The following is a 13,318-nucleotide window of genomic DNA, read 5'->3' on the forward strand; positions in this document are numbered from 1 at the left end:
TCTTTCTCTCCCATTTCCAAAAAGTCCAAGATCATGGATTTATGATGAATGGTTGAGAAGATATGATCAAATCATTGCTAAGTATGCATGGAACTTCAAAAGGACATAACATTTGACTCATAATTCCAAATTGAGTGCTCCTTTTTGCATAATTCTTATCATGCTCATGAAATGACTTTGCTTGAAGCTTTTGGTTTGGTCCTTTTTAGGACATGTTCATGATTGTTTAAATGTGATTCATGTTGAGTTTTAGTTTCTGTTTTGACTTTTCGCCCCACCTTTGTGAAGGAGAATTGCGGTCCAAAACGCAGCGGAAATTAAATTTTTTCTCCTTTAGAGATCCTTACGAATGGTCATGATCAGTGATAGAATATTTACCTCTTGTGACGATTGAAACCTTTGGTGCAGATCTCTTGTGACAATCAAAACCTTTGATGCAGATCCACGGAGCGATCACGAACGTTGAACGATGACAACGTCTCTACTCAGTCCACACGAACGGATTCCTTCAATCTCAGTGCTAGCTGGTACGAATGAAGGCTTTGAGTGAGAGAGAGAGAGAGAGAAAACGAAAATAATGCAACCGCAATAAAATGCTTCTGCACAAGGGTTCTATTTATAGAACCACTTGTGTGGGCTTTAAGCTAAAAGCCCACTTAAGTGTATTTTGGCCCATATCTTATAATATGCCCAAAATCACTTAAGGCCATGGTACCTTACCATATTTCGTATTCTACTCAAGTACACCGTACCTTACGATGTTCTATAATTCACTTAAGGGCACCGTACCTTACGGTATTCCTTAGTTACTCTATCTCTCATCAATCCGTCCTTTGTGTGTGACCCTGTAGGTTTTCGTGACGTTGGCAATTATATTAAATCACGCATTTAACATAATAAACAGTGAGCGGTATCTAGCAACACATCACTGCTACCCAAGACACGAAAATGTCATGTGATCTGACAATTCCTTCTGTGATAATACTTATGTGTATAATTACCCTTTTGCCCTTATGTCTATATTGAACACAAGGCATAGACCGTGTCATCCTTGTCCAATTCAATATTGGGCCCATAGACATTTATCCTTTTATGTAGGATGGGCAAATTCCATCTAGGTCACTCATGTCCCTCAGCATGCTTCGTGGAGTACCCATCAACTGTCTTTATGATTATCCAGTTACGGACAATGTTTGATCAGCAATAAAGCACTTGACTCTACATCTAGGGTCCATAGTGGTTTCAGGTCGAAGAGTGGTATACACCATTATCACCATGAGAATAACTTATGACACTTTGCATAACTTTCTATATAGTATTCTCATAGCGGGTCAATCCGGTATAAATATTACTCTTAATATTCATACCTATGTTTAAGACTTGATAACTCTTTATCCATGATCCATGAGATGTGATCATCAGTCTACAAACATAATAGTCTTAATGCTTTAATGTTATCCCACTTCACACTAAAGCTCGACTACGGATACTTTAAGAATAGTGTCCTTATGTTTAATGTGTTCTCATGATTAAGTCACACTTAATACATTAAACGGACTATCTATTCCAGGGACTTTACTAAACAAACGTAATAAAGAAAAAGCCTTTTATTATTAATAAATAATTCGATACAAGTACCAAAAGTATTGGCCTCTAGGGCTTACACCAACACTTTGACCCTAGCCTCGGTGCTAGTGGTTTGTACTCACTGTTTTGGACTTTGTATTTCAGGTTTCAAGCAATTAGCCACAATGGTTGAAATGATCTCATCACTTGAGATACAAGTTATTATGGGTTGACTAACCTTGCTGTTTTGTAGGTCTTGTGGATGATGAATCAATTTAGTTTGCTTGCATCTTATGCCTTGCATTGATGTTGTCTGATGATTGGTTGTCTCACTGTTGGACTCTCTGATTGTTTTGTATGAATACTATACTGACTGTTTGGTTGTTTACACAGGTACATTAGCTGCTTTAAGTTCATTATTTGAACTTTGCTTTGCTTGTGGTTGGCATACCACCCAGGTAAATTCCTATTCTCCATGTAGTCTGGAAGACCTGTCATGTTACTTTGGCAGGCACCTGTCTGAAGCCCTCCTTAAGAGGCAATGTTTGTGCTTGTTTATCTTTGTGCCTTGTACATTCAAAGACCTCCTAAGTGAAGAGGCATTGGCAGATAGAAGGGATGTGCAATCCATCCCCTGCTATTCAGTTGAGTCATTCATTTTGAATAAACACCCAAGATCATTGTCCAGAGTCAGTCATGTGGAGTAGAGTTCCTCATTCTGGACTCCCACACTTTCATTGTTTCAAGCTCTCTCAGGCCAGGGATAAGAGCTATGAGGTCTTATCCTCATCTCCCTTTTCGTCTGCTTCACCCTAACTCTCAATGTTAGGGTTAAGAGCACAAAACACCCTTTCTAGTTGGCTTGTCTGTCGAGGTTGACATGACCCCTTGACTAAAGCCCAACCTTGTATGAGCCATTTGTTTGCATATAGTGTGTGTGCTTGCTCTCTTGTGCTTGTGTTTGCTTACTTGATTGATGTTTAGGTTAGTTTGCTTCCCGTGCGAGTTAGGATTAGAGACTTCAACATAGGGATCGTATGCATGACAACTTCTAGGCTCGAGTCGTAGTCTCCCTAGTAGTATGTTATCTCCCTAGTCTCTGGTTAGGATAGAAGTTCTTTCCCTGTTAAGGGGGAACTACGTCGCCCTGATCCTCATACCGAATGAGGTACGTAGGCAGGAGATTGAGTTGATCTCTCCGGGCAACCTTTTTGTTTTGTGTGTTTGTTTGTCTGGAGTCTGACAAAAGTCCAGCAATTGGCAGTCGGTTTCCTGTGTGCGTCTGTTTGTTGAAGTCTGACGTAAGTCCAGCGATTGACAGTCGGTTTCCTGTTTGTGTTTGTTTGGTGTGCGTTAGTCGAGCTACGAGTGCTCTGATTCTTTCTCTGGTTGGAGAAGATACGTATGCATAGGATGCGACATCCTAGCGAGCATGTTTCCCATATCCCCGAACTACGTTGACTCTGATGTTTGTGTCTAACAAACTACGTAGGCCCAGGATGCGATATCCTGCCGAGTTACCTTCTCCCGTCTTTCATCTGTGTTTCCTTCCAGTGTGTGTGCAGTTTTGAGCAATTATCTAGCAACCTTTCTTCTATTCTTTCTGAGCGTGGATCCCGTCGAGTACGACGGATGCGTAGGGGTGCTAATACATTCCCTTCGCATAACCGACTCCCGATCCTATCGATCTCTGGTCGTAAGACCATTTCCTTTCCAGGTTTACTTCGAGCGTTTCCTTTCCCTCCTTTGGGATAAATAACGCACAGTGGCGGCTCTGTGTCTTTTCCCGCCGGTTTTTCGCGTAATGCGACACATACCACCATTCTTGAACTTTGCCTTTAATTTCCATAATTTCACTTACTGTAGTAATTATGTCATCATTTGCATGATATACATTGATCTCGTTTTTTGACTTGTTGTGCCTGCAATCTCGAGCATAGTGTTCAGGTTTTCCATAAACAAAACATCCGTTTTTCTGACCCTTCTGACCGCCAAAATTCTTGAACTTGTTATGTTCCTTTTTTGGGCCAAGATGACTCTTCATGCCATCATGTTTCTTCTTTCATTTGGTGGTCACAACATTGGCTTTAGAAAGACCCGCAAATTCTGATTTCTCATTCTCCTTCGATTCCTCCTCGATTCGAAGATGTTTCTAGATTTTCTCCAAAGAGAAATCCTTATAACTGGGCAATAATTTCTTTTGGTAGCCTTTCCACAAAGGTGGTAATTTTGCAATGATTGCACCGACTTGAAAAGTCCCAGGGATGTCTATTTTCACCGCTTTTATTTTATTAACGAGGACTTGCAACTCATGCACTTGAGGAAGAATGGGCTTGGAGTCTATAAATTAAAAATCAAAATATTTAGAAATTAAAAACTTCTTCTTACCTTCCTCTTCGACCTCGAATTTGAACTCGAGTGCTTTCTAAATTTCGGTTGCAGAAGGATTATCCGTATAGAGGTCATAGAAATGATCAGACAGTGTATTTAGAATATGTCCACGACATATCAATTTGTCCTCCTTACGTTTCTTGCGCACTTTCTTGACTTCTTCATAGTCATTTTCGGTTGGTTCTGGAATCAGTGTTAAGTCAGGATCTAAGACATAATGAACCTTCAGGGCAGTCAGTAGAAATATCATTTTATCTTGCCATCTAGTGTAATTGGTTCCATCAAAGCAATCCAACTTGACAAGATCATGGTTCATAACTTTAATGCTTGAAACTACAGCGTCGGAAGCCATTGTGTAAATACTTGTAAGACTATTAGATATTTCGATAACATTAAATAGATCCAGGTATGAATCGTGAATGAAGTCAATTTCCCTAAAAATATTTTAAGCACTCTCTTTGTTGTCTTAGAGTTGAAAAACAAGAATACTCAGGATAATTCAGCCTCTTAATCGAGTCTGTACAAGACTAACGAAGAACTCGAATGCAAGGAAAATTAACGCTGCAAATAGTTTGCCGCCTACAAGCTGCCACTAGCGCCTCGACGCCCATGCCCTCGATCCCGAAGCCGATGACGACACCGGTGAGAGGTTGTTTGCATGTGACAAATGACATAATACTTGAGACCACCACAAATATCCATGTGACACCTTATCCTCTTTAGCTCGTTTGATGAATATAATATTCTAAGATATTTATAAATATTTGTAAAATTAACTCTATTTTCTATATGAGACTACTTATAATGTATTTATTGTCATTATCTCAATTATCTATTTTTGTTAATTGAAACACATCCGTAACAATTATTATTCATAATTTTCAACACTTGCATGCTTAGGTGTCAAAGCAGAAATACATAGAAGAAGTATGAAGGGACATAATTGATTCTTCAATGATTAATTTTCAAAAGCTTTGATATACTCAAGTGAATAGTTTCATGAAATGTACCAAATACATAAACATGTTTATGTGTTACTCGTATGGTTGAAAATCTAAAATTACTACTAGTATATACTTAATAATCTTGAAAACAACAAGGTTAAGTTCATCATCAATAAAATGTAACCGCGAGAAAAAAGAGAAAAGAGTGAGAAGGTTCTACAAAGAGGACACGTAAGTTAGAGATCCCACCTTAGCTGTCAACTGTTCCAACAGCATCAATAATATCGCGTCCTATATCTTTCTTCTTTCCACACTCTCATCTCATCACTCACTCACACGCTTCTTCTTCTTCAACCTTTTTTCATTCCCATTTTCTTCTCCAGATCTTCATTTCACAACACATTCAACCCAATAATTCAAACCTTAAAATGAACTAGTAGCATCTTCTCAAGTTCATAATGATGGGTTTCAACCCATCCAAAATGGGTACCAAAAACATTCACGAATCATCACAGAAAAAAAGAGTTCCATCAAGAGTCTGGTTAAGCTTCCAAATATCAATGGCTGTCCTCGTGGGTGGAAACCATACATCATCAAGGTTTTGTACTCGCTAAATTCTTCCCACTTTCTATATCTGGCTTTTCAACTTCTCTCTCCCCCTCTCTCTCTCAAACTTTTGAATTCATCAAAGATCTTATCTTTTTGATAAAACCACAAAACCCTAGATCGCAATTGATCTAAACTTGGAAACTTCATGGACACGAAGCTCCTGAATTTCCAGATCCTTAATGGGTCAATCATTCGGCGCGTGTTCTTCCGCTCAATCATGCTTGCAGCTACCATTTCCATGGTGGCTCTCTTTCGCGCTTTATCAGATTTCGATTTGGGAAATTTGGTTCCCATTGCAAACAGTTTCAGCTGTTTTGCAGATTCGGATGACAACGTTACATCGAACCCCAGTTCAATTTTCTTTCAGAATCGAATCTGGGGCAACATGAATTGTGAAAAAGACGTTAACTTGACAGTGAATGTCGTCACTGAGTTAATGGGTAAACAGTTTTTGAACTGTGAAGCGAATACCCTTTGTGTTGGTGAAGGTTCTTCAATGGCCGTTAAGGCAATGAAACAGTTGGGTTTTTCAACTGTTAGTGGTGTTTACACCAGCCGTTTTTTCACACTCAATATGAAGAGAATCGTCTATGAGCTGGATTATCAAGACTCTTCGTTTGATTTCGTTTTGTCTAGAGATCTTGATAAGGTTTCTGTTCCTGCTTTGCTTGTACTTGAGGTTGAACGTGTTCTTAAGCCTAACGGAATTGGTGCACTTCTTGTTGGTGCTAAAAGTTCACACCATAATGATTTGATTAGATCAGCTACACCAGTTTCATCATTGTTGAGATCTTCTAGTGTTGTTCATGTTGATTCTATTGATGATGAACTTAACCTTGTTGTTTTCAAGAAAAGATCTGAAAATGCAACAGCTTTTTTCAACCACCATCAGCTTAGTTTACCTGCTGATTGTCCTAGTTTGGCGTTAACCAAACCTCTTATAGATCTGATGGAACCTCTTGTGAGTGAGAAACCGAAACCGTCTAACGCGACGCCGGTTTCATATTTGCCCAAGTTTGTAGATGTTTCTACTAGGAAGAGGTTGGTGTATATTGATATTGGGGTAGGAGAGCTTTTGAATGCAAATGTTAGTGATTGGTTTCTACCTTCATATCCAATTGATCAGAAAGATTTCAATGTTTATTTTGTTCACTACAACACTTCCATAATGTTGTCTTATGTGAAGAGACCTGGTATCACGTTTGTTTATCACCCTGGATTAGCCGGTAAGGTCGTCACCGAGGCCGATGTTGATGTTGACGAGGAGGAAGATGAAGAAGTGGATCCTTATGTTGGGGAGGAAGAGTTTGATTTCCTTGCTTGGTTCAAAGAAACAGTGCAATATGCTGATTTTGTTGTGTTGAAGATGAATGCAGGTGAAGTTGAACTCAAGTTTCTTTCTGATGTATTTGACAGTGGAGCTATATGCTTTGTTGATGAGTTGTTTCTAAGATGTCCTGATATCACAAGCAAGGAAAGTTGCATGGATGTTTACAAAAGTCTGAGAAGCAATGGTGTCTATGTGCATCAATTGTGGGGAGACTAAATTCCATTAGCCTTTGGTGACAATATGTGTGGAAAAAAATATGTTGTGTTATTTGAATTTGTGTGTTGTTGTTGTTGTATGTTAAGGTTACTATGTAAGATGCTATGTCATCTGAGTGCTATATGGTTGGGTGCTTGTACTAAATAAACAACCATTGTTGTGTACTTCTGGTTTGCTAGTAAATCATGTGTGGATTTGTTGTAAGTGATGCTTTTGTTTTTCTTGCTTTTTTAATTGCTGATTTGGTTGATAATGACAGACAAATAGAATGCCATAAAAAATTACAAAAAAGAATGAACAAGTTTTTTGATTGGATTAAGATAATCATTGTTATATTTACTTGATCCATCAAATTGTTGCCACGCCACTAGTCATTCTTTGATTCATTGTATCTAAGAGACAAATGTCTATGTTAATCATTAATGGAGTGTCCTCCCGTTTTCAGATCCAATCAAAAGGTGTTATAAAAAAAATGCACACATTAGTAAAAGATTTCATATCATTATAGTAATGATACTCAAACACTCAATGTTTGCAATTAGAGTAAAATCAAATCAATTATATATAAAATTAATCTTAATTATTTAGTTTATTGAATTAATTACTCCTATTATTTTGCATGTGCTAACTAAATGTAGCAAACTCAAACTCAGCTTGTAAGAAATTAGTTTACAAATTGAGAGATTGTAGGTTAACTACTCTCTTTAGCATGTAAGGATATTTTTGATAAATAAATTGTAAATATTTATGTAAAAGTTCTTTGAAATTTGATATCAACTTTGATCTCGTTGGCTCTAGATATCTACTTTGATCATGTTGGGTCTATGAGATTTTTTTAAAATAATCATTTTCTTTAATTAATATTCTAAAATAAATATTTTTTAAAAATATTTATTAAAATAATCATTTTTCAAAAAAAATCTAATCTAGACGTCAGTTGTATGGACGCATCCAATGAAAATGGTATTAATTGGCGTCACATGCAATGACGCATACATCCAATGAAAATGGTATTAATTGACGTCACATGCAATGACGCATACATGTGAAGGTGCAACATGCAATGACACATGTATGTGTAGCCGTCACATGTAATGGCGCATGCATAGTGCACTCTATGTGTGCGCCAATGCATGTGACTAGTGCTCCACAACTCATCTATAAATACAACATCACTCTCCCATAATTTTTCACATAAGTTCTTAATCTCTCTTTCCATTTTTCTTCAATCTTCTTCAATTTTTTTTAAAATGTCTGCATATTCATATTTGTGTCCTTATATTCACAAGAGAAATGCCGATTTAATCTTTTCAGTAGTGCAGACTCCGATGAAGATCCGACTTTGGAATATAGATACGTTCAAACATCTTAACAGAGCCTTGAACCGTTGGTTAGATGGAAACATTGTAGATGGTGAAAGGATCAGAAGAATTCAATTGCTTGATATGACGTTTAATCAAAATGGAGAAGTTTGTTTCTGGGTCAATATTAAAACTGACAGAGACATTCACAAGATGATGTGTACTTCTCACAAAATTATTATGATGGTTGTAATCGCATAGTTATGTTGTTTATGTGTTGTATTTGTTTGTGATGTTATTTTATTTGTTGTAGTTTCTTGTGCTGTTGTTTAATTATTGTATTTGTTCTGCTTATCGTATGAAATGAATGTTGTTTTTAATATAAAGCAAAAGAGTTACAATTAAAATTATCTTGTTGTGCTTGTTCCAACACTGGGGTAGTTAGTACGATTATGATCGGACTGACGACATGAACTACATAATATAACCATTTTATTCACCGTATCCATTTCGATTGAATATGGATGTTGTTTGGGCGACCCTTTTTCTTTCTTCGCATTATTTCATTGTGCCAGAGAATGTCCCCTTGATATGCAGGCCAATAATCCTCTTTTTCTACCACAGAAAGGCTAATTTTGTAAATATTACAAAGGTTTATGACTTTGTAAACGTCAGATAGTAAGTTGGAAGGATTTCGTCGAACCTTTGAACATGCCGCTATGACATGGGAGCAGGGCATACGAAAGGCTTGGAACTTTCCGTAGTCGCATCAACCTCTATCTAGTTCCACTCGATAGTGTCCCCTCGACATGCCTTCATTGTGATCCATTTACTCAACAACACTGTATCAACCTTTAGTACGGTCAAACACCATGACCACATGTGTGTTAGCTTTAGAAGCTTCCTCTTTAATGAATTTCATTGAAGCATCACTGAACAACTGTCAAGATTGTAACACTGAACTCCATTTGGAACGTCTGATCTCAAACAGCGCCCCTAGCCGAAAATAGATTGCTTGAACTAAAACGGTTGTTGGTAGGTTTCAGATGCCTTTGAAGACAGAGTTTATTGATTCCACATGATTTGTTGTCATGTGGCCCCATCGTTGACCGTTTTCGTATGCTCTAGTCCATTTCTCCAATGGAATATTGTCGATCCACCTTACTGCATCTGCGTTTGACAATCTGATGTCTTCGTGGTAGTGTTTAAAAGAAGGTTCTATTAATGCATACCCTGCGTTGACAACCTTCTTCCATAATGTTTTGTCTTTGATCTCCCGCATGAAATTTTGAGTGATATGCCTAATGCATTAGATATGCGTCGAAGGAGGATCCTGCTAGTCATTATCAATGTTTTTATAGGCACTCACTATTGAAGGGTGTTTGTCTGAGATCAAACATAAGTTAGGTTGACGAGCAACGTGCAATCGGAGATTTTTTAGAAAAAAACTTCATCCCCTAGCAGTTTCCCCTTCAACTAGTGCAAAGGCGATCGAAAAAATGTTGTTGTTATCATCTTATGCCACTGCCATCAGTAGCGTTCCTTTATATTTCCCGTACAACCATGTACCATCAATTTGTATAATAGGTTTACAGAAAGCAAAACCTTTGATGCATGGTTGATACGCCCAGAAGAGTCGGTGGAATATGATATTACCACTAAAATAAGTCTCGTCTGGGGTATACGCCGACAATGTTTCCAAACTGACAATAGTCCTTGGAGCATATGCTTAAGTGTCATCAAGTATTTTGGAAGTTTTTTGTATGACTCCTCCCAATTGCCAAACACTTTTTCAACTGCCTTAGTCCTAACTATCCATGCCTTCCTGTATGATGGAGTATAGTTATATTGTGTAATAATATGTGAGATTCTTGTATTCACCTTTAACGAAGGATTATCGCTAATGGCAGACAAAATTTCATCGCATATTAACTGAGAGATGAGTTTGCGATGGTCATGCATTGGGTTCGTGATTAAGCATGTTTGAACTGGACCCATAAAATCTATCTCCCACGAGTCACTCCTCTTCCGGTAAGATGCTGACAACCGGAACAAGCAGAGTTCATTTCGATAATAAATCTTATACCTCATTGCATTAGTCTGATCAACCCTATAATCAACTGATAATTCCATGTGATACTTTTTAATGGCTCTGACACAATCTTCTTTTGTACGAAATTTGTCTCCTTCTTTCAATAATCCTTGAATTTGCACATAAGGATTGTAAAATATATCTGACGAAGGTTTATCTGTACCCAAATGCAAGCTTTTCATGTGTTGAGGTGGACAATATACATGACTAGCTGGTAATGGCTCTTGCTGGTGGTCAACAGTTTCATCGTTCACCATTTCATCAACCAATAACTCATATTTTTATTCTTCCTCGTCAACAGCATCGACTTCCGCTTGTTCGTCGTCATCAGTTTCATAAAGCACTTGGGACGAATCAACGAACTGAGATAATTGATTTTGTTGTGTTAATATATATAACTCAATATCATTGAACCCAGATTGTTCATGATTAAGAAATATATGGTGAACATCATCATCATCTCGAATCTTCAACTGATAAAACTTTACATGGTTGTCTACAAAAAACACAAGATTTTTATAGATGATTTGTCCCACCTGACTACACTGCAATTTGTTTTCTATTCTTTGTTTCAAATGAGAAAAATTTAATTGTCTATTTCTTGTAAACCGAGTTACTTTTGTGTTACGAAAACAAAAATCGAATAACTGACACTAAAATATTTCACCATTGATATGGGCACTGATGATGTAATGTGGTGATGAATACATTTTTGTAAGATGCAAGTTTAATGTTTGATGGTGAGTGAATTAATCACGTATTAGCATGCAGTTAAATAGGATAGACGATGCATGATATATAGTGAGTGCATAATTCAAGGTATGCGCCAAAGGGACTGGCACATGGTATATGGATATAACTTAGGCGCCATTTGCAGTGGCTTATACAAAGAATCTTGCATCACAAGCCTAGGCTTCAGACTACAAGAATCTCTGCCACGAATCATGCATGTAGAGTACAAGGTAAGGCATGCACCCTTACCAACGACGCCCTGCAGGATTCCCCTGCCCTAATAAGACAAGGCATGCGCCCTGCATGATTCCCTGGAAGATTCCCCTGTCCTAACAAGATAAGGCATGCACCCTTACCAATGATGCGTGTTCACATGCATCACATGTAAAAAGACATGCATGTGCCCTTACCAATGGCGTTTTCTCACATGCATCACATGCAAAAAGACATGCATGCGCCCTTACCAATGGCGTGTTAACATACATCACATGCAAAATACACTTTCCCGTGAATGCAACTTACCCTCAAGCTTACACTCAACTTACTTTCTCATCTATAGATACTGCAACACTCAACCTATCTGCAACACTCATCATATCTGCAACACTCAACCTACCTACAACACTCAACCTATCTGCATCACTCATCCTATTTGCAACACTCAACCCCTATCTGCAATAATATGTATCTATTGATCATGGGTGATGAACATCGAGGAACAATCATTAATATTGTGACATTTGTATGTTATTACTTATTCTATATGGTTTATTACTTATTCTTATTTCCTAACAAAATGTCTCTATTGTTTATTACTTCTTCTTACTTATTTCTTAATTATCTTCTGTTAGGACCCAAAGAGATTTCAATGTTGTGTACATAAATATGTTCCACACGATCCTTTGATAGAACCATATCTTCGAGGATGCGGTTTTGGTAATCTACTCAACATAGTCTCATACTCAGTTGACTACAAATGTATTCTTGCTTTGTTAGAAAGATGAAGACCCGATACCCACACATTTCACCTTCCTTTCGATGAGTGTACCGTCATACTTGAGGACGTCTACATGTTGTTAGGTCTACCTATCGATGGTAAGACCGTAAATGGTAGAGTTAACCAAGATAACTCTATATTTGAGGAATTGTTGGGTGCCCCTTTGTGTGAAGACACAACTACGAGACATACTTTGGGTCAACCTAGGGGTCAAAGTATTAATTTAAAATATCTTAAACAATATTATTCAAGTATAACATTAAACGAAGAATCTACAGAGTATGAAAAGATAATTAAAGCTCGATGTTATATTATGATTCTATTTGATAATTTTTTATTTCTTGAAAGTACTGGTAATACGGTAAATATTATGTATTTGTCGTTGTTACGAAACATAAATAAAGTAGCTACATATAGTTAGGATTCAGTTGTTTTGTCCCATCTATATAGTTCGTTGTGTAAAAATGCCAAAAAAAATTACTTGTACGTTTTATTCTTGCGCCTATTTACTACAAGCATGTGGTTGGTCAAAAATGTCGTCACTCGCCCCGGTCAACGAGAAACCATTCACATTCTCCTACGCAACAAAGTAAGTTTATCTTAAATCTTATAATTTGTTAGACTTTATACTATAACTAACTCACACCATCACCCAACGACCAACCTTACACCATCACCCTACCATATACACCCAACCACACAACCAATGCATGCCACACACCCAAACTCAAAACCAGGAACCAAACTCTAACCACCAACAACCATACGCAACCACACATCTGTCTATAGCCCGAATGATTCATATGATTCAATCTCATCCCATCATAACCCCCCACTTATGAACACCCAAACATCCCAAAGCCACAACATCCAACCATTGTTTGACTTTATTACACAACATGAATCATTGTTTCGTTTCCAAAACGATTCAATGTCCCAATTCGGGCAACCATACCGTCCACAAACCATCCAACCACAACGACTCAACTACGACAACATGGACACCGAACTTAATTACGGCAACGTCGTTGACGGCAACACCCCTAACTATTTGGGGAGAAATGATGACGAATTTATAGAATACCGCTGGATCTTCCACCGAACATTCGCATCAGCCACCATTGCATCATGTCAGCACTC

General features: G+C 37.7%; 1 protein-coding gene across 1 annotated transcript; it reads left to right on the forward strand.

Moving 5' to 3' along the window:
* The first annotated feature begins 4,900 nt into the window (after positions 1-4,900).
* LOC127125815 (uncharacterized) lies at positions 4,901-7,260 on the forward strand. The gene has a single exon (XM_051054642.1). The coding sequence runs from the start codon at positions 5,656-5,658 to the stop codon at positions 7,054-7,056; it is 1,401 nt and encodes a 466-aa protein (XP_050910599.1). The 5' UTR covers positions 4,901-5,655; the 3' UTR covers positions 7,057-7,260.
* Positions 7,261-13,318: the final 6,058 nt, after the last annotated feature.

This window comes from Lathyrus oleraceus, chromosome 3 (assembly GCF_024323335.1).
Source record: "Lathyrus oleraceus cultivar Zhongwan6 chromosome 3, CAAS_Psat_ZW6_1.0, whole genome shotgun sequence".
Taxonomy (NCBI): Eukaryota; Viridiplantae; Streptophyta; class Magnoliopsida; order Fabales; family Fabaceae; genus Lathyrus; species Lathyrus oleraceus.